Consider the following 22,461-nt stretch of genomic DNA (forward strand, 5'->3'; position numbering starts at 1 on the left):
GACTGCTAAACATCCCCAAACAAGACTTCACTCTTAAAACCTTATCCCTGTCTTTGATGTACCCCTTAAATAAACCACTGGAGTAATTTTGTCTTTGTCTAGTTCAAGAACCCATGTGGACTAGATCTATCAGGGGCTTCGCTTTTTTTAAATATATTTCTAAGTGTGTTTTATTATTTGTTAATTATTTGAGATAATAAGACTTAAGGTTGCTTAATTATTTGTGATATTAACATTTAGAGTGACTATTTAGGGTGGCTTGGATTCCTCTGGGTGGAAGAACACTCCAATGAGACGCTGGTTGTCTTCCCCTAGAAATACCAGAGAAATGAAAAATCGTGCTTCATTTGTGTCCTACGAATTGAAATGCATTCTGCTGTCACGTATAACAAGTTAGAACAAATACATAAATTAAAAAAAAAATAGGGCTGGGCCTGGGGACTAAGTCTAGTATTGGAATATTTGTCTGGCATGTGGCCCTGGGTTCAAACCCCAGAACCACACAACAAAAATTTGGTTAAAATGGAAAGGTTTATGATCAGCAAAATCCTAGCTACTCCTCAGCACCACAAATAAATAAATAAATAAATAATGCAAAGGATGAGAGAGCAAAAATCAGGAACATCATTACCATTTTTCTTCCTCCTCCTTCTATTCTTATTCTTCTAGGAATTAACATCAGGGGCACTGTACCACTGAGCTACATACCCAGGCCTTTTTTTATTTTCTTATTTTCTCTTTTTTTAAAGAATTTATCTACTTATTTATTTATGTTTTTGGTTGTTTATGGACCTTTATTTTATTTATTTATATGTGGTGCTGAGAATCGAACCCAGTGCCTCACACATGCTAGGCAAGTGCTTACCACTGAGCCACAACCCCAGTCTCCCAGCCCTTTTTATTTTGAGATCGGGTGTCACTAAATTGCTGAGACTGGGTTTGAACTTTCAGAACTCCTGCCTTAGCCTACAGAATCACTGGGATTATAGGAATACACTGCCACACTCAGCCCATTACCAATTTTAATACTGTAAACAATTGTGTGCCCCCCAAAATCCGATAACTTAGATGAGAAAGATAAATTCCCAAAAGGACTCACATTAGTGAAACTGACTCAAAATTAAGTAGAAATTTGAATGGAACTATAACAAGTAGAGAGAATAAATTGGTAATCTTAAAACTTTCCACAAAGAAAAGCCCAGATGGCTTCCCTAGCAAATTTACCAAATATTTAAATAAGAATTAAGGCCAATCCTTCACAAACATAAAAATAGAAAATAGATAAGGGAGGAGTTGCCGATTCATTCTATGAAAATAGTGTCATCCTGATACCAAAACCAAAGGTGTACCACAAGAAAACTACAAATAAACTTTAATCGATACAGATGCAAATCCCCCACTCCCGGAGAAAATTCTAGCAAACAGCATTCAGCAAAGTATAAAAAGGATTATAAGTCACAATCAGGTGGGACTCATCCTAGGAATGTAAGGTTGGTTTAACATATAAAAACTGACCAGTGGAATATGCCATATTGATGCAATAAAGGATAAAAACTGCATGATAGGGCTGGGGATATGACTCAGTGGTACCGCAATTGTCCAGCATGCCCAAAGCCTTGGATCCACCAGAAAAATAAATAAAACAAATGACCAAAAGAAGACAGAACAAATAGTCAAAATATAAGCCAATTTGGCCAGAAGTGGTGGCAAACACCTGTAATCCCAGCAAATCTAGAGGCTAAGGCAGCCTCAGCAACTTATAGAGGCCCTAAGCAACTTAGCAAAACCCTGTATCAAAATTTTAAAAAAGAGGGGGGGCACTGGGGATGTAGCTCAGTGATTAAGCATCCCTGCATTCAATTCTCCAGTACAACAACAACAACAAAAAAAAAAAGAGGACGGGGGGGGGGGGGGAAGAAAAGGAATTTGCAATAAACTGTGAAATGAAAACACTTATGCCAAACATATATACTGATAAAATATTGAAAGTCTACTCTTTGAGAGTAGATACCCAGGGCTAGGGTATAGTTCAGTGGTAGAGTGCTTGCCTTGCACAGGGCCCTGGGTTGGATCTTTAGTATCAACAAGGGAAAAAAGAGAGTGAGAGTAGTATAATCACTTCCAGTTTTGTACTGGGAGATGTTAAGCTGCACAGTAAGAATTGACAAGCACATAAAAAGCATAAGAAAGGAAGAAACAAAACAGATTATGAGATTATGCACATGGGTTAGGGATATAGCTCAGCAGAACACTTACCTTGCACAGGAAGTTTTCAGCCATTATTCCCAACCAATGGGAACTCTCCAGGCCAAGGTAAACAGCAGGAGTCCAATATCCATATAAATGTAAATCTTAACATAATCATATCATCTCAATGGCTAGCTGGCGTCAGTCACCTTACAACCAAAAGTGCCATGCATCATATTACTTGGGTGTGGCTCCTAACCCATATTAAACAATCCTCAACAGCTGTTTATCCAATTTTAATTAAACCATTTAAATCACGTGAATAATAAAAATATTTGGACCCTTTTTTTCATGAGCACTCCTCATATATGATATATGGACATACGCACATACAGATATATAACACAAAACACAAATGTGCACACATAACATACAACATATAAGACAATAGTAAAAGCCTTGTAGCTTTACACAGGTGAAATCTCCATTGCAATATTTAAAAACTCCACAGTCAAAAAATAGAACTGATCAGAAAAACATTAACCTAGGTCTGTGTGAGCTCAAAAAATAAAATAGAACTTTATGATGTGGGAAAGGGCAATAATAAAATAGATATTGAAAAAGGCATCCTGGTTACCACCTGGGTTTGACTCTTCTTTGGATATCCCATCCTTCTTCCTGTAACTTGCATATGAGTATGAAGGTATTCCCACAAGTAAGCCACAAGGTTTCTTACATTTGAAATAGGCTTTATTGGTGTTCATTATTCATTAGCCTCCAGGTGTGGGAGAATCACTGTCGAAGATGTAAGAATAGCTAAACTGGAGTTCTAAATATCAGCTGTTATGGATTTGAGTCAAATCATCTTCTTTTTGGTCTGTAGAAATCGCTTTGGTTAGTCTCTCTGGAATCTAAATCGGCTGCTGTTCTCCCTCCAAGCTTCAGGCGTCCCCGAACAGGCCACCAAAAGCCGCAGTCTGGCTGGGCACAAATAACTGAGCCACCACAAAGCCTTGTCACTTGGTGAATTTTTTGATTCAGTTATTGTTCCTTTCAACTCAATATCCTGTTTTTTTTTTTTTTTAGGTTTTATATGACTTAGTTGATATATCCACTTTGTTCATACATAAATGTGACTTATTCTATATCTTCCTTTAGTTCTTTGAGTTGCCTTTAAAACAGTTATTTTAAAAACCCAAACAGTCATTTTAAAGTCTTTATCTAAATACATCTGCTATGAGGTCTTTTTCAGGGATGGCTCTATATATTTATTATTTTTCCTTTGAATATGCCTCACTTTCCTGTTTCTTTGCCTGATTTATAATCTTTTCACTAAAAACTAGACATTTGAAGCCAGGCATGGTGGCACAAATGCCTGTAATCTCATCTACTTGGAAGCCTGAGGCAGGAGGATCAAAGTTCAAGGCCAGCCTCAGCAACTTAGTAAGACCTTATCTTGAAACAAAATAAATACATAACTAAATAAATAGTTGGAGGGGCAGGGGCCATAGCTCAGTGGTAGAATGCTTGCCTTGCACATGTGAGGTCCTGGGTTCGATCCTCAGCACCACATAAAAATAAATAAAGACATTAAAATAAATAAATAAATAAATAGTTGGAGATGTAACTCAGTAGAATAGTTCCCTCAATACCACAAAAATAACAATAATAATAATAAATTACAAATTAGAACCATGAATGTAGTTTTTTTTTGTTTGGCAGTACTGGGGATTGAATCTAGCACTGGATCCTGCTTTGGATCTTCAGTATTAACAAGGGGAAAAGGAAGAGAGAGTAGTATAACCACCCCAAATGAATCCAGCACTGGATTCAATCCCCAATAAAAAAGAAAAAGCAAAGAAAAACAAAACAAAAACCAAACCCCATTCATTTGAAACTAATAATGTAACTCTGGAAATCTGATTCTCTCCTTCCCCAAGGTTTTGTCATTATGTTGTTATTGGGGGTGGTAGGTAAAATTGTTGTGGGGTATATAGCTTAGTAGCATAGTACATGCCTAATACATATATAGGAGTTCCTGGGTTCAATTTCTAGCACTGCAAGGGGAGAAAAAAAAAAGTTGTATAGTTTAGCCAGGTGCAGTGGCACATGCCTGTATTCCCAGCTACCCAGGAGGCTAAGGCTGGAGGATCACAAATTTGATACCAGTCTGATGACAACCCTATTTCAAAAAGAAAAAAAATTATCATAGTTGTATATGTGCCAACAGTCAGTCCAAGGTACAAATTTAAGTTCTTCTCATGTAATTTCTTTTTTAATATTTTTGGTTAATTAATTGATTAATCTATTTATTTATTTCTATGTAGTGCTCAGGATTGAACAGAGTGCCTCATACATGGTAGGCAAGGGCTGGGGATGTGGCTCAAGCAGTAGCGCACTCGCCTGGCATGCATGCGGCCCAGGTTCGATCCTCAGCACCACATACAAAGATGTTGTGTCTGCCGAAAAAACTGAAAAATAAATATTAAAATTCTCTCTCTCTTAAAAAAAAAATACATGGTAGACAAGTACTGTATCACTGAGCTACAAACCTAGTCCTTCATGTAATTTCTTTCTTGACCCTGGGCATGCACTGTCAGTAATTTTTCCTGTATATGCAGTTGTTTTTGAATGCTCTTGTATTTAATATCTGGCTCCCAAAAAAAGGGAAAAGAGGGGCTGAGGCTGTAGCTCAGTGGTAAAGTGCTTGGCCTCATATGTATGAGGCACTGGATTCAATCCTCAGCACCACATAAAAATAAATCAAGATACTGTGTGTTCATCTACAACTAAATACATGTTTGGGGGGCTGGGGCTATTGCTCAGTGGTAGAGCGCTTGCCTAGCATGGTTAAGGCTCTGGGTTCGATCCTTAGCACCACATTAAAAAATAAAGTTATTAAAAATATTAAATAAATACATGTATTTAAAAAAGGGAAAAGAGAAAAATGAAAGGGGAGGAAAGAGTATTAACTCTCTTTTTTTTGAGAGAGAGAGACAGAGAGAGAGAGAGAATTTTTTAATATTTATTTTTTAGTTTTCGGCAGACACAACATCTTTGTCTGCATGTGGTGCTGAGGATTGAACCCGGGCCGCACGCATGCCAGGCGAGTGCGCTACTGCTTGAGCCTCATCCCCAGCCTGAGTATTAACTCTTTATATCTCTGGAAGTCACTTCAGCTGGAGTGGGAAGACCTTGAAAAAGTAGAAGAAGTACAATAATGGACACTACCTTTTGTATTTCTGTAGTTAGCTCCTCACCATTGTTGCTCCTGGGGCTGCTTTCTAGAGCCTGGTTAACTACTGGGGCTTGCAGATGAGAGATTTGGCCTTACTTTGCAAACAGCCTTGGGAACACCTTCTTCTCCTCCTCAACCTCTTCCTCCTCTTCTTTTTCTAGTACTGAGGCTTAAACACACATTACCACTGAGCTACATCCCCAGCCCAAGGAACACTTTCTCAGGGTCCTTGGCCCCCAGCCACTCTTTCTACTTTGTTTTTGTATTCCTCAGAAATCTCCCTTTGCTCCAACCCTCACTTTCTTCTAGATTTCTTTCCATCTTACCTATCCCAAGGAAATACAGCACCTCCTTAAAAAAAAAAAAAAGATGAAATAGAAGGATAGAAGTGCAACTTAATGAATTAATCTAAATCACTGCTCAACTCAAGGAAATTGCTTTTATGCCACTCCTAACCATCAACTCTTTTTCCTCCTTGCTAAAGGCAACCAGTATTTTCATCTTGACTGGAATCGCTTCCTTTTCCTTCTTTGCCTTTACCTTGGAAGGGCTGGAGGTTCTGCGGTGAACATTATCACTCGTACAAGCCATGTTGCCTGCAGCTAGCTTTAATGTAACAGGTGTACTACCTCATGGATAACCAGTACAGACTAAAGATCAGAAGGCTTCACCACTCTCCAGAACCAAGGAGTTTCAAACGAGGGTGTGTGTGTCTTATTCTTTTTGTATCCAGTTCTCACTCTCACTCAAAGAACACAGGGAATACATACAAGCAGATTCTCTTGCTGTGATTCCTGAAGTTTTTGAATGGAACTTTTGTTAAGGGTTCAACTAGTATTCTCAACTAATTCTTCAATTAATATTCTCTAGCTCCCTATGCAGTGAGCAAGAGCCCCCACCTACTGGTTACCTCAGTAACTGCAGGCAGCATAAGCAAACTCGGGGAGCAAGAAGGATCTGAAAATTCAGTGGTCACCTAGAAATGTTGTTTTCCTGACAGCCATATTAGCATTGAACTACAATCCACCAAGAAAGAAAAAAAAATCCTTTTATTGCGCAAGTGGCAGTGACGTAGTGCCTACAATAACAGGGACTATGCTAAGTTCATTAGAAAAATTTTCAGTCCTTACAATAACCATCCTCTGAGATGACAGGGTACTCTAATTTTACATATGACAAAACAGAAGACAGAGGTTAGGGTTAGGATTAGGTTAGGGTTACCTTCCTAGTGAATGTTGTTAGAAAATTTGCTAAACTGCTTCATTAATGTAACACATCAGCTGCAGATAATGAACAAGTTTAGTTTTGCAAGGCCTAAAAGGAAAAGAAGTCTGCTATAAAAAAACCCCCAAGACACACACACTCATACACACAAAAGTGTTAGGATGTAACTCAGTGGTGAAGAGCTTGTCCAGTATGCATAAGACCCTGGGTTCCATCCCCACCGTGGCAAATCAAAGAAAAAAAGCAAATAAGATAGGAAAAGTTTCCAGATATGTTCATAAAATGCAAAAGAAAAACAAGTGGCTGGGCATGGTGGTTTACGCCTATAATTCCAGCTCATTAGGCTAAGGCAAGAGGATTACAAATTTGAGGCCAGTCTGGGTAACACAGACCCCATCTCAAAAACAAAAACCACCTAGAAGCTGAGTATGGTGGTACATGCCTGTAATTGCAGCAACTTGGGAGGCTGAGGCAGGATTCCAAGTTGGAGGACAGCCTGAGCAACTTAGTCAGAACGTTCCCAAAATAAAAAATATAAAAGCCTGGGGATGTAGTTCAGTGATAAAGTATCCCTGGGTTCAACCCCAACTACAAAACACCACCACTACCAGGAAAATAAGGTAGGCTATGGTTTTTAAACAGTAAGATCACAATTGATTCATCTGGGGAGAAAACTGATAGATGTACATTGTATTCAATTATAAAATGCAAATACCAGAAAACCAAATATTTGCAATCCATGATAGATGGCTAATCTGCTTAATATATCAAAAAGCACAAATCGTTAAGAAAAATATAAATTCATTGAAATAAGGTACAGAGCTGGCTACACTAGATAGAAAAGAAATACCAATGATTAAATGTGTAAGAGAAATGTACACCTAATACAAACAGCAATGACATGGATAAACAAATATGGTAGATGCATACAATGGAATATTATGCAATTTGCTACAACATAGAGGATATTATGATAAATTAAATAAACCAGTTACAAAAAGCCAAATACTATTGATTCCACTCATATCAAGTATCTAAAGTAGTCAAAAATCATAAAAACAAAGTAGAATGGTTGCCAAGGCTGGGGGAGGATTAAGAGTTTGATGGATATGGTTTCAGTTTTATAAAATGAAAAAGTTTTAGAAATCTCTGCACAATGTGAATATACTTGACACCTCTAACACTTAAAAATAGTTAAGATGGTAAACTTAATGTTTTACCACAAAACAAACAACCATAAACAAACCAATAACATGATAGTATTTTCATTTATCCAAGTAGCAGACATTAACATGGTAAGTAATGTTGGTTAGAAGGCAAGCAGAGGCACTTTTATGCATTATTGCTAGAACTACAATTTAGGATGGTTTTATAGGGCAATAATGATCAACATGTTAAATGTACAATTGGTGCAGGTTGGTGGTAGAACCTTGCCAAGCATTCCTGAGACACTGGGTTCAATGCCCAGCACTGCCAAAAAAAAAAAAAAAAAAAAAAGTTAAATGCACATATCCTAGAACTGGCATGTATTAGGTATTGTAAGCAATGTAGAGATGATTTAAATTTGTATGCATGTAGGTATACCAAAATATGGAGCCATTTATAAATGGAACTTGAGCATTACAGATTTTGGTATTTTCAGAGATTGGGTTTAGGGGTCCTAGAACCCATATCCTTTAGATAATGAGGGATAACTATATACAGAAACTCTAGAAGGAGACATAAGTTCCAGAAAATGGGGCCGAGATGGAAATTTTTTAAATCCTTTATTGGTATTGGGGATTGAACCCAGAGGAGCTCTACCACTGATCTACATCCCCAGCTATTTTTTTAAATATATATCTTTGTTTTCATTTATTTACTTATTTAATGTGGTGTTGAGAACCGAACCCAGGGCCTAACACGTGCAAGGCAAACGCTCTACCACTGAGCTACAACCCCAGCCCTCCCCAGCTATTTTTGAGACAAGTTCTCACTAAATTGCTGAGGCTGGCCTCAAACTTGCAGTCTTCTTGCCTCAGCCTCTGGAGTTGCTGAGATTATTAGTGTGCACCACCATGCCCACCTATTTAGTTGTAGATGGACAAAATACCTTTATTTTTTTTCCTGTGCTGGAACACAAGGCCTCAGGCAAGTGCTCTACCTCTGGAGCTATATCCCCAACACTCCAATTTTTTTTTCTTTTGTATTAGGAATTGAACCCAAGGGTACTTTACCCCACTTAATCACATCTTTTTTTTTTTTTTTTTTTTTTTTGAGACAGGGTCTCACTAGGTTGTTGAGGCTGGCCTACAATTTGTAATCCTCCTGCCTCAGCCTCCCCAGTGGCTGGGATTTTAGGCATGCACCACCAAGACTGGTTCATTCATTTTCAAATACCCTTAGGTGAGTGGTTCTCAATTCTGCTTGCTCACTGGACTCACCAGGGAGATTTATCAATTTCTAACTACCACACCCCTCCCCCCACAAAGGAGCACTCAACAGACCTGGGGACAGGAACAGTTTTTAAGCTCTCAGATAATTCTTATGTTCAGTCGGTATTATGAGGCACAGATTTAAACCAGGAGTTGGAAAAATCAGTTCTGTCATGGGCTACATTTTGAATATTTTAGGCTCCTGGGCATGTTGGCATACCCTGGTACCCACACCTCCCCCAAAATAATAAAGGGCTGAGCATGTAGCTTAATGATAAGAGGGTTCACCTAGCATGTGAGGCCCTGGGTTCAATCCCCAGTATTAAAAGGGGAAAAAAAAATTTAAAAAGACATTTAGGAACCCAGGGCACTTAACTACTGAGCCACATCCCCAGCCCTTTTTTTATATTTTGAGACAGGGTCTCCCTGAGTTGCTTAGGCTGGCTTTGATCTTGCAATCCTCCTGCCTCAGTCTCCAGAGACACTGTGATTACAGGCTTGTGCCACATGTGCCACCTCATGCAGCCCTATAGTTTGAAGATACCTTTAAAAATGTAAAGACCTAGGTAATACAAAAACATTCTTAACTCCTACTTAAAATTTTTAACAATCAGCCATGGACTGAATTTGGCTACAGGCCATTTCACCAACCCCTAGTTTAGCGGAAATAAAGCCTTGAAAAGGCACTAGGAGACCAGGTGTGACCAAGAATCAGGAATGTGCTGCCAAAAAGCCTCCAGAGTGAACCCACAAGTGTGGACCCTGGCTGTATTTTGCACCAAAGTTGTTCTGATTTGAGCAGGATGGGTTCAGATTCAATAATAGGACTCCCAAGGCACATTATAAACCAGTTTATTATTTCGTGGTAAGATGTAGAACTTTTGCCATGCAGACTGAAATATGTATGTCAGCATGAACAGTGCATTTCTTCTTAGAGCAGTTATACTGAAAACCAGATTTTATCAGGTTATTTAGTAGGTATGGAATTCAAACAAAAGACCTAAATGCATCAATGAAAGCTTGGGGCACATGTTCTCGAGAAAGAAACTGCCCAGCCTCCAGAAAGCTCAATGATTCTTTCCTCCCCCATGCTCTAACTCAGCATTGGTCACCTCAGTCTTACAATCAGTTTTCTTAGATAGAAATCATGTCTCTGCTCACTAGTTATTTTTTATGGTGGTAGGGATTGAACCTAGGACCTCGCACATGCTAAGCAAGTGCTAAATATACCACTGAGGTACACCCCCAGCTCTTCTCACCGGTTTTTTTTTTTTTTAATGTAAGCAGCAAAGAGGTCTTTATTGCAAGCTAGCTCGGTCCTCTGCGAGCACACATAACAACTAGTGATGATGAGAGGCCCCGATCTGCTCACCGGTTTTTTATTAACTTCAGTGTTAAGTTTCTGAACTGAACAAATCAGTTGCTCCTATGTACCAACATGAAGACACAATAATCTATTAGGATTTCCCAATCCCACTCTACTTAATTTTATCAGATCATCTGTTTTGAAACGGTTCTTTTCCACCTATGTGAGAACATATAAAGGTTGCCTCTGGGTTCACCTGATGTAATCTACCTGTACTGAGGACTGAGGTTTTTAATCAAGTTTTTTTTTTCAACATTCTTGATCAGTAATTCTCCACCATGTAGGAATTAATTAAATTAATTCTGGGTCACCACTGCTACCAAGGCAGAAATACCAAGTAAAATGTGCTTTTCACATAAAATTCATGTGATTTTTTTTTTCAACAATGTAAAAACAGGAGAAGATGTAGTCCTCCACTTTATATAACATTAGTAAGGGTCAAGTTGTTGAAAAATAGCGTTCAACCATACAAAAGTTTGCTTTCAAACAAAAAACAAATGTATCGCAAACGACAAAATCACAGAAAACATAATATTTAAATTGATCCATGGCATTCACACCACACTAAAATTCTGCCTGTAACAGAACAGTGAATTTTATCCCAAAATATTGGGTAGGTTCATGCTGGCTGAAAGCTTCAGTCCCAGACACATGAATGAGAATGAACTAGAATGCATGCTCAACAGTCTATACATATACATTAACCATTCTTTAAATTTCCCTTACTAGGGCTCTGAGGAAAGTAGGGGTGAATGTGGTCATGTACACTCACATGGGCAGAAGTCTTCAATTATAAAAATTCATGTGACCTTTTACCATGTCTTGAGCAATAATTAAGATTTTATCTGTGGGAAATCACCTCTGAAAATCACAACAAAAATCAATAAGAAATGATTTAATATAAAATGTACAAATTTCTTAGTATGATGACTTCCACAGAACAGGAAGACTGGAACAACTAAAATGATTTTCTTAAAAAAACAACATTCTTCTTACGTTGTCCCTGATACTCAACACTCAAAAACAAATCTGTACAAAACTAGGAACAAAGAAAAGGACCAGAGAGGACGTTAATGTTGCAAAGTCTTAGGACCTACTCTAACCTTCTGTCCTCACCAAGACCCTCCACTAACAGTGCTGAGGGTTTCCAGGTCCACTTGAGAAGATTAGTGGCTTCCCATCATCATCCTTGTTTTACCTAAGGTGACCCCAGGTCACTCACTGTCAAACTTGACAGAATTGACCTGGACAGAAATAGAACCTCCCCGGTAGCTGCCCCGTTTCTTCTTGGTTTTCTCATGCCGGAAGGATTTGCCTTTGGTGAACTTCAAAACCTGATTGGCTCGCTCCCCCCAGTCTCCAGCTGCGCCTCGCTGGTAAGGAGAGAGAGGCAATTAACACACACAGGACAATGCCAGGGCCCCCGTGTCTTCTCTTTCTACTCCCTACCCAAGACAAACTGAACCTGGAGGGCTTCAAATGCTTCCTTGAGCCTCCCCTACTTCCCAAGAATGGTAAACACCATCCCCTCTCACCTTGGCATCAAAGGAGTTATCTGCCACTCGTGAATCCACCTCAATTTCTTCCTCTCTGACCCTTCGGAATGGGGAAGATGATCTTTTTTCTCCCTAAAGAATTATGTAGGAAATTAAAGATGTGGTCATTTAGCGGCTGAATGGTGCCAGGGCAAACTGTAAAGATGATAGCATATTTTCCTTTTAAAGACTGGCTCCCGAGAAGAAAACAAGACAACTTACTTTCTTCCTTTTTGGAAATGTATTAGGAGTTTGAAGCTTAATCTTCTTGGCTTCAGGAGTTGCTGTCTCCTTGGTTGCCCCATTCTGCTTCCGTTTCTTTCCTGAACCTACAAAAGAAAAAGCCAGACTCAATAGCAGTTTCTCATTCCTCCTCAGAAATTATGCTGGGCCCAGTCCTAACCCAACCAGGAAAGCAATAGAAACACTAAGAAAACACATAATGCGTTGGCCCTGTTTCACTTTAGCCAAAAGCAATGAAACAACAGAGATTTCTTACTAATTTTTTCTTTCCTTTTTTTTTTTTTTTTTTTTTTGGTACCGGGGCTTGAACTTGAGCACTGAGCCACATCCCCAGCCCTTTTTGTATTTTTTAACTAAGAGACAGGGTTTCACTGAGTTGCTTAGTACTTCGCTTTTGCTGAGGCTGGCTTTGAGGCTCCACAACAGAAAACTGTTAGGCCTTCTCTCACTGCCCAACATCCAAAAGTATTATCCTTTCAGACATGGGGAACAAAACTGAGGACAGGTTCTCTGGATACAGACCTGGCTTGGAAACTGCCACTGTTGCCTTTTTCTTCTCTTCCTCCTCTTCTTCCTCACTGTCCTTGCCTAATTTTCCATTCTGGGCAGTCAATGCTGAGGTGCCATTGGCCTTGAGGGCTTGTTGTTTTGGAGTGCCCTTGCTCTTGGGTTTTTCTTCCTCTTCCTCACTGGAGTCATCAGAGGAAGAGCTACTGCTGCTCTCAGCCTTGACTTTCTTTACAGAGGCTGTCTTAGAAGGCGTTATAGCTCCTGCTGCCTTCTGGGGCTTCTTCTTAACTGGGGATTTAGATGTCTTCTCCTCTTCCTCCTCACTGCTGGAACTGTCTGAATCAGAGCTGTCCCCACCACTCTGAGGAGCCTGTTTAGCAAGGAGAGATGGTGCTGCTTTGGCAGTCACCTTGGACTTAGGGGTGACCACAGTCTTCTTTGTATTGTCCTCCTCACTGGAACTGCTCTCCTCCTCACTGGAGCTACTATCCGCCTTTCTGGTCAGAGGCTTCTGGCCACTGCCTGCAGGTTGCTTAGTATTTGTAGCTGGCTTAGCCACAGGTGGCTTGGGAGTGGCAGCTGGCTTACTTTTGGAATTCTTGATGGTACTAGCTGGCTGGGCAGGAGCTTCATTCTCAGAGCTGTCAGTGTCTAGACAGAGGAAAACAGAATGAACAGCTCCCCAAATCGAATTCAGGGAGCCCTATAGCAGCTGCACTGAGGGCCTCTGTATGCCTTACCTGAGCTATCTGAAGAGCTTTCTCCTGCCTTTTTTGCAGGATTTGGTTTTGTGGTTGCTTTGGAGATGACTGCCTTAGCTGGGGGTTTCTTCTCTTCTTCAGAACTTGAATCTAGGAAGAAATAACTGGCATTATGTTGGGTCCAGAATCCCAACCCAACCAGGAGAGAACCTGGGGGCACTTGACCAGTGAGCCACATCCCCAGCCCTTTTTTGTTTTTGTTTTTTTAAGAGACAGGGTCTCACTGAGTTGCTCAGTGCTTCACTTTTGCTGAAACTGTCTGAGGATGGCTTTGAACTCCCAATCCTCCTGCCTCAGCCCCCTGAGCTGTTAGTATTAGTCATGTGCCATCACACCCAACTTTATTTTCCTAATTCTTATAACCTCCCCAGACCCATTTTTAGGGGGAAGCAGCATCTCTGACTCACCAGATTCATCACTACTGTCTTCACTGCTTTCCACAGGCTGTACCTTCTCCACAGCTTTCTTGGGTGGCTGGGTTCCCAGGGATTTCTTCAGTGGTGGAGCAGAAGGTGGGGGGACTGAACTGTAGGGACCTGTTTAAAAAATAATACATACAAGGACTGACTCAGGCATAACACTTGCCTAGCATGCACAAGGACCTTGGCTCAATCCCGAGTCTAGGTTATACACAGCACTGTGACATCCTCCTTACTTTCTTAGATTCCTAGTTCTGGGAGAAGCTAGCTGTCATGTCATGAAGGCACTCAAGTAGCTCTAAGGAAAGGTCCATGTGGTGACTGCAACTAAGCACTGGCCAGTCATAAAGCTTGAATTCCCAAGTCCAATCACCTGGTTTTTTCTTAATGGGTTTTTTCTCCTCCTCTTCCTCCTCACTGGAGGAATCTTCACTGCTAGAGCTCTTCTGTGCAGGGGTGACAGCGGTTTTCACTGGGACTTTGGCTACAACTTGCTTTTTAAGTACAGTCTGTATCGAGAGAAAAATTGATAACCAGAGGAAAATACTGAGCCAAACAATTCTGCTTGAGAATGAAGACTTTCCCATCCCCCTGGCCACTTCTTCCCTGAGAAAAGTTAGAGCCCAGAAAAGGTATATCACCTTCTTGGTGATGGCTGTTGCCTTCTCCTCCTCTGAGTCATCACTGCTACTGCTGCTGCTGCTGCTGCTGCTACTGCTGCTGGCTGCTTTGCCATTGGTTACTTTAGGATCTACTCGAGTTGGTATGCATGAGAAGAATCATTTAAATAAATCCTCTGAAGTCTTTCATCTCAGCCTCTATTCAGATAAGCTCTTATAAATATAACCTAACCTTTATCATAAAGAAAACTATAGAAGTCTTCTTTAAAAAACAAACAAAAAACCCCACACTGTTCATGATCACCTCCTCTAGTTCAATAACCAATACCATTTCAATCTGGTGTCTAATGAGCAATATTAATACCAGTCCCCAGGGCACTCTGGTCCCTGGCTTTTTTTTTGGGGGGGGTAACTGGGGTGTTTAACCACTGGGCCACATCCCTAGCCCTTTTTATTTTGAGACAGGGCCTCACCAAGTTGCTTAGGGTCTCGGTAAGCTGAAGAAGCTAGTTTTGAACTCACGATCCTCCTGCCTCAACCTCCCAAACCATCCACACCCAATATCTTGGGAACAAAAACAGTACCTGGTTTGGGTGGGGCTTTCGCCTGAGTTTTCACTGCCACAGGTGTTGTCTTTGTCTTCTGGTTCTTTGGTGCCTCATCCTCTGAGCTTGAGTCAGAATCAGACTCAGAGCTCTTGGCTTTCTTAGGAGCAGCTCTGGCTGCCTTGACTTGGGGTTTAACTCCCTTCTATTAGAAAACACAGGAGAGGAATCAGTAAGGGTTTCTGGGTGCCTTAAGGGCATCCAAGTTTCCTTTTTAAATTATTTATTTTTTTCAAGGGCTGAGGAGTGAACTCAGGGCCTTGTATATACTAGGCAAGCACTCTGCCACTGAACTAAATCCTCAACCCCTCCTTTTATTCTTTAGGGGTCTTATGGAACACTACAGATGAGAGAAGTCCAAGCAGGGCAGAATATGGCAAGAATAAAACACTCAGTAAAAGACACAAAAAGTCTGGTCACTGATATACTGGCCATGTCTATGCTATATCCCGCTAACAACTTCTAACAAAATACATTGTTATTCCTGGAAACCTAAACAGTGTCCCAGAAGAACCCAAACCACTGAAGCAGATTTGAATTCCCTTAGATTCAAAGCCCAACTTCAACTTCACATTCTTTCTAAACTTTCAAATTTCCATGAAAAATCCCTGTTCTTCCCCATAATAACCTACTAAACAGTCAGTTCCCCATAATAACCTACTAAACAGTCATTATCATCCCAGTTGGTCACAAGTAACAGGTCAATTTTAGGTTCCTTCCTTTTCAAACCCTTAAGCAATTGACTTTTTGCACAAAGCTACAAACCTGGGGAGCCTTTTTCTTTTTGTCTTCCTCTTCCTCCTCCTCATCATCATCACTGGATTCTTCACTACTGCTACTCTCTGAAGCTTTGGCCACAGCCTTTCCAGGACGCTGAGGCAGACTGGCCCGCTTGCCAGGTACAGCTGAATGAAAGTACAGGTCCCAGTAAGAATCATCATGTGGTTCAGACAAGAAGCAAACTATCTTCCTGGAGCCACCATGCTCAACCCCCTTACCAGCCCTCTTAGCTGGAGGCCCTTGAACTTTCTTCTCTTCCTCCTCACTACTGTCCTCACTGCTGTCACTTGATGAGCTCTTCTTCTTAGCCTTCTTCGTCACTGGTCCATTTGTCTGTAACTTCCGCTTTGGGGCCTTGGTTGACCTGCTAAGGAAGATTAGGCTAACTTCTGGGGGATTTGGGACCTTCTCAAACCAAGGAACACAGCCCAGCCCACCTGGGGGAAGAAGAGAGCCCAGCTAGAACAGGGAAGGCTTACTTCAGCCAGAAGCTATAGATGTCCAAGAGGGAAGAGGCATTGGCATCTTGCTGTGTCTGTAGAGAAGAAAGAGCTGGGTAAGAAAACATTATCCTAGCTACTCAGAATTCAGATTTCAAGTTATGCTTTCATTAAATGTGACTTGTTATGTATCTATTTATTCACTCTGAAATGTTAAATTTTCACAAAACGTTTCCTACTTGCACAAATTAGGAGAAAAATATTCCTGAAGTTTGTAGCACCACCTACTCCCTGCCTGCCAATCCATAGTTATGTCTTTTTTTTTTTTTTTTGGTATTGGGGATTGAATCCAGGGGTGCTTTACACTGAGTCACATCTCCTTCTAAGTTGCGGAGGCTGGCCTCAAACTTGCAATCCTCTCAGCCTCCAAAGTTGATGGGATTAAAGGAGTGCGTCACCATGCCTGGCACTATCAAAGTCTTTCCAAATGTTCATTCCTTTTACTCTAGTGTTGCATTTAAATCTAAGAATTTAATCTTACACTGAAACAGGGGCACAACACTAATACAAGGTGGTATCTGGTACAATGTGGATTACTCATACTAAACCACTAGAAATAAGCCTCCCAGAGAAGAGTGGTGTGATATATTCAGTAAAGAACTGCATTCAGCTGGGCGAGGCGGCAGACGCCTGTAATCCCATCAACTTGGGGAGGCTGAGGCAGGAGGATCGAGGGAGTTCAAAGCCAGCCTCAGCAACAGTGAAGCTCTAAGCAACTAAAATTCAAAATAAGGCTGAGGATGTGGCTCAGTGGTCAAACGCCCTTGAATTCAACCCCCCCTCCCAAAAACAACTGCATTTAAAGGTGGGCATGGTATTATGCACCTATAATTCATGCTACTCAGGAGGCCAAGACAGCAGAATCACTAGAGGTCAGCCTAGGCAACTTAGTGAGATTTTGTTCCAAAATAAAATTTAAAGTCTGAGGATGTAGCTTAGAGGTTGAATGCGTACACAGCATATGGGAGGCCCTGGATTCCATCCCCAATACTGCTAAAACAAATAATTTTATTCAGTCATTAATTAAACTGATAACTGCAAAAAATGGCAAGGTTTTACAGTATGCAAATAAGTAAATGTCATAGGCTAGGGATATAATTCAATGGTAGATAGACTGTATAAAGGCCTCAGTTCAATACCCAGCATCAAAAGAAAAAAAAAGTACAGGCTTAGTGACAGCCAGGTAGAGATGAACTCACCTCTGTAGTTATTACTATATTACTCTCAGCAAATTAATCTCTCGGACTCTTTTTTTTTCAATAAAAAGGAGATAGTACTACACATCTTATTAAACTGTTGGGAGACTATGCAACAATACATAGAAAGGGCTTAGCATCCAGAAACAGTATCTGGATTTTTTGTTTCTTTTTTTTTGTACCAGGGATGGAATTCTGGGGCACTCAAACATTCAGCCACATCCCCAGCCCTTTTCTGTATTTTATTTAGAGACAGGGTCTCGCTGAGTTACTTAGCACCTGGCCTTGCTGAGGCTGGCTCTGAATTTTTTTTTTTAAGGGTTTTAATAAAGCAATGGAATTTCTGAGATGGAGTTTAGGTTTTCCTCAATTGCCAGGGTTAAGGCAGTATTGTATTTATTTCTTTTTTAAGAGAGAGTGTGAGAGAGAGAGAGAGGGAGATAATTTTTCCATATTTATTTTCTAGTTTTCGGCGGACACAACATCTGTCTGTATGTGGTGCTGAGGATCAAACCTGGGTCCCACGCACGACAGGCGAGGGCGCTACGGCTTGAGCCACATCCCCAGCCCTGAATTTTTTTTTTTAATATTTATTTTTTAGGTGTAGATGGACACAACACAATGCCTTCATTTTCTATGTGGCGCTGAGGATGGAACCCGAGTCCCAGGAGTGCTCTACAGCTGAGCCACAATCCCAGCCCTGGATATGAACTCTTGATCCTCCTATCCCAGCCTCCTATGCTGCTGGGATTACAGGCATGCGCCACCACGCCCAGTGAGAAACAGCATCTGGCTTTTAGTAAGTCCTTCATAAAGTTAGTGACAAAAACTAACTCCAGCTGGCGCAAGACTGGACAGGAGGATTTCGGGTCCAAAGTCAGCCTCAGCAACAGAGAGGCTCTAAGCAACTCAATGAGACCCTGTCTTTAAAATAAAATACAAGGGCTGGGGATGTGGCTCAAGCGTTAGAGTGCTCGCCTGGCATGCGTGTGGCCTGGGTTCGATCCTCAGCACCACATACAGGCAGAGACGTTGTGTCCGCGGAAAACTAGAAAATAAATATTAAAATCTCTCTCTCTCAAAAAATAAAATAAAATAAAATATAAAAGAGCCTGGAGCTGCAGGTACTATGCACCTGAGTTCATTCTTTAAAAAAAAAAAAAAAAATAGGGCTGGGGATGTGGTTGAGTGTCCCTCAGTTCAATCCCTGGGTACCCCTCCCCCAACAAAAGGAATACTAACTCCAAAATGCCCAATTTCATGCACACTCCCTAACAGTCAAAACAGTATGAAATATGAAAGCAGTTAGATTACATAGAATGGATTCCAGATTAAGGTAGTCCTTTATACATTAATTTGATCCTCTACTTTTGCAGCCTGATTCTGTTTCAAAAGGACAAGTTTACTTTTAGTTATCCTATCATTCCCAGGAATTCTACTCTATGCTCCTCAAGGTGTTCCTCATGCAAGCATAACTCATTTTTTTTGAGATGTAGATTACAAGTCTTTCATGATCATCTTGTCCTCACAGGTGTTTGGAGCACCATAAATTGCCGTAACTAGGATAACAGTTGTCACTCCCTACTTTCTGTGCACAAGACCTGGGGCTGTTACTTTGTATATTTATCTTACTGAAACTTGCAAAAATCCTAAAAAGTGGATGACATTTCTGTAGGAAAAAAAAAAAAACAGACTAAGAAAGGTTAAGCGAGTGGCCAGGATTATAGATCTAAAAAGTAACAGTTCTGGTCCTAAACCTAGATTGTAACGAAAATCCTAGCCTTCATTTTTGAAGCAATTTCATTTTATTTCTGAGTCTCAGCTAAGTGTCATCGAGGGTACGGTCAAACCACATTTTGTTAGGCGAACACAAAGTCCCCCACAAAGTCCATGCCCGCTGTGGGACGCATCGCTAGCTCCTCTCCGCACTCTGCTAGCCATGTGACCTAGGCCACGCGTGACCCACGCTGCCGCCGCTGCCTGAATCACCAGGAAAAAGCAATAGGACTCTGCGCTATCTAGTTAGAAGGCGCCGATGCCCCCGGCTTTCTCCCATCACTCTGGATAGGTCGACACAAGTCTCGTAGACAACTGGTCTGGCGGACCCAACCGACCTCCCCGAAAACCTAAACCATGTCAGGGCCTGAAGCCTTGGGGTCATCCCATCCTAGAACGTACCCCAAGCCAAGAACTTACAGCGCCTGTCGCTTTGGCGAACTTATTTGCCACCTCCGAGAGTTGGTTATCACGCAGAAAGCCTAGCACTAGGGGATACAGGTCGCTGGGAATCACGCGGCGCATGCTGGAGTCCGCCATTCTCCCGGCAAAGCGCGTCACTACCGTTGCCGACGCAGCACGCCTCAGGAACTCAGGAACTCTACGGGGGAAGAGGGGCGGAATGAAGAGTCCAGTAACCTCCCTGCTACGCGCGGGCGTCTGCGGAAGAGGTGGGGCTCTACAGGGTAGTTCCACCTTCACCCCGGAAGTAGAGTCAAGACGAAAGCTATTTCGGGTCCCATGTCTGCCGCCATGTTGGTAAGGGCGGAGCCCAACTGTAGCGTCCTCATGCAGGCGGAGCTCTGACGTCACTGGTCTTGCTCCTGGCCGTGGCGGGAAAACTCCGGACTTCCCGCGCGTTCTTTGCTGAAAGTACTTTTTGTACTTTCTTTTTTCGGTACTGGGGAATGAGTCGTTGAGCTGCATCTCCAGCCCATTTTTAGTTTCGCTAAATTACCCAGGCCGGTCTTGAACTTGCGATCCTCCGACTTCAACCTGAGTTGCTGGGATTACAGCCTAGGGCCTTTATGCCCGGCTGGCAACAACGGTTTCCCACGCCCCAGCTGCGATTCGGATTTAAGTAATTAATGGATCGGAGGTCAGTCCTTGGCCTCTCTTGTGGTCACAATGTCTCCTAACAACTTCCATTCCCGCTCCAACCCAGGAAATCCTGTCTGACACACCACCCCCGCTTCCAGACTCCTGCCTATGTTACAGAGGAGCATCCAGTTACCCAAAAGTTTTATTCCCAAAGCTGCTCCTCCCTCAGTCATTATTTGCCTATAAAACAACCCTATCCCCCTTCATTTATTCATCCTTAATTCAGTTCAAAGAAGGCAGAGGGGTCATGCAGCAAACTTGAATATCACAATAATCCAATTCAATTCCCTTGTGTATCAGAGTTCACACTGACCTTTCCCTTTAGGTGATAACAGTGTCCATCAGCCATTTTTCAGGCCACATTAGCAAGCAGTCAACGACCTATTCAATCTTACCCAGTTTCCCATTAATATTCCCCAGGAAGGATAAGGAACCATTTCTTCGTGGGACACCCTTCTTTGCCTTTCTCCAAACAGGAACTCCCCTCTCCTGGAGAGAATCCCTACATCTCCTGCATCCCTCTGAGAAAATTTTTAACCACATGTATTCTTTAAAACATTCAAGCATTCATGAATGATACATGCCTGTAATCCCTGTCACTCAGGAGGCTGAGGAGGACTGCATGTTTAAGGACAGTCTCAAAAACTGATGAAGTTTCCAGGAACTGAGGCCCTGTCTCAACATTTAAAAAAGGACGGGAGGGGGGGGGGTCGGATGTGGCTCAAGTGGTAGCAAGCTCACCTGGTATGCAAGGATCACTGGTTTCGATCCTCAGCACCACATAAAAAATAAAATAAAGATGTTGTGTCCACCGAAAACTAAAAAATAAATATTAAAAAATTCTCTCTTAAAAAAAAAAAGGGGGGGGCTGGGGATGTGGCTCAAGTGGTAGCGCGCTCGCTTGGTATGCGTGCGACCCGGGTTCGATCCTCAGCACCACATACCAACAAAGATGTTGTGTCCGCCGAGAACTGAAAAATAAATATTAAAAATTCTCTCTCTCTCTCTCCTCTCTCTCTCTTTAAAAAAAAAAAAGGGACTAGGGGTGGGAGGTTGGAGCTGTAGCTCAGTGTTAACAGTGCTTGCCTAGATTTCGTGAGGCACTGGGTTCAATCCTCAGAACCACATAAAAATAAATAAAATAAAGGCATTCTGTCCATCTACAATTACATTAAAAAAAAAACGGACTGGAGGCATATCTGGTGATAAAAGCATCCCTGGGTTCCATCCTAGTACCAAAAATTAAAATTTTAAAAAAGTTAAAAAATTCAATCAGCACTTTAATAATCTTACATAATTTCCCTAAAGGCCTGATTGAACCCAGGGGTATTTAACCACTGAATCACATCTCCAGCTTTGTTTTGAGATAGGGTCTCACTAAGTAGCATAGGACCTAAATTGCAGAGGTTGGCTTTGAATTTGTGATCCTTCTGCCCGTCAGGGTTTACAAGCCTATGCACCAAACCTGGCCTGAAGACCATCTTATTAGTGTTGATGATAAAAATAATATACTCCCTTGAATCCAGAGTTAACACTGTTTTAACTATTTAAAGAGTGATTCTGGCTGGGCACAGTAGTGCATGCCTGCAATTCCAGCTACTAAAGAGGCTGAGGCAGGAGGATGGCAAGTTCTGGGCCAACCTGGGAAACTTAATGAGACCTTATCCCTTTTATGGTTGTTGCTTAGTACCGGGGTTTGAACCCAGAGGCACTTCTTCCTCCCCAGACTTTTTCTTATTTCTTATTTTGGGACAGGGTCCTGCTAAATTGCTTAAAGCCTTGCTCAATCATGCCCAGCTGAGACCTTGTCTCAAAAAATAAGTGAACATATTTGCCTAATATGAACAAGTCTCTGGATCTGTACCAGATCCCCAGTACCTCAAGAAATAACAACATGCCAGGCATGGTGGCGTACACTTGTGACCCCAGTGGCTCTGGAGGCTGAAACAAGGAAGATCTGAGTTCACAGCTAGCCTCAGCAAGGGC

General features: G+C 41.6%; 1 protein-coding gene across 2 annotated transcripts; it reads right to left on the reverse strand.

The window, feature by feature from the left end:
* Positions 1 to 9,899: 9,899 nt before the first annotated feature.
* On the reverse strand, positions 9,900 to 20,033 carry Nolc1 (nucleolar and coiled-body phosphoprotein 1). Of its 2 annotated transcripts, none has more exons than XM_013362105.4 (13): positions 19,795 to 20,033; positions 16,382 to 16,437; positions 16,121 to 16,269; positions 15,888 to 16,027; positions 15,102 to 15,267; positions 14,539 to 14,648; positions 14,271 to 14,406; positions 13,886 to 14,014; positions 13,458 to 13,568; positions 12,730 to 13,368; positions 12,187 to 12,293; positions 11,965 to 12,057; positions 9,900 to 11,802 (listed from the first exon to the last, which is right to left on the reverse strand). In XM_013362105.4, the coding sequence occupies exons 1-13, from the start codon at positions 19,912 to 19,914 to the stop codon at positions 11,644 to 11,646; spliced, it is 2,115 nt and encodes a 704-aa protein (XP_013217559.2). In that variant the 5' UTR covers positions 19,915 to 20,033; the 3' UTR covers positions 9,900 to 11,643. The 2 variants fall into 2 exon arrangements, with proteins under 2 accessions (XP_013217559.2, XP_013217560.2); XM_013362106.4 differs by having other exon boundaries at positions 16,121 to 16,266; positions 19,795 to 20,032.
* Positions 20,034 to 22,461: the final 2,428 nt, after the last annotated feature.

This window comes from Ictidomys tridecemlineatus, chromosome 1 (genome assembly GCF_052094955.1).
Source record: "Ictidomys tridecemlineatus isolate mIctTri1 chromosome 1, mIctTri1.hap1, whole genome shotgun sequence".
Classification (NCBI taxonomy): domain Eukaryota; kingdom Metazoa; phylum Chordata; class Mammalia; order Rodentia; family Sciuridae; genus Ictidomys; species Ictidomys tridecemlineatus.

Bases quoted from the DNA above. Each gene is read 5' to 3' on its own strand.
- Nolc1 (XM_013362105.4), bottom strand. From the start codon at position 19,914: ATGGCGGACTCCAGCATGCGCCGCGTGATTCCCAGCGACCTGTATCCC. The intron at 13,569-13,885 runs GTGAGTCAGAGA...ATTTCTTCCTAG, and splicing joins AGACAGTAGTGATGAATCTG to ATTCAAGTTCTGAAGAAGAG. The intron at 13,369-13,457 runs GTAAGGCATACA...TCCTCTGTCTAG, and splicing joins AAGCTCTTCAGATAGCTCAG to ACACTGACAGCTCTGAGAAT.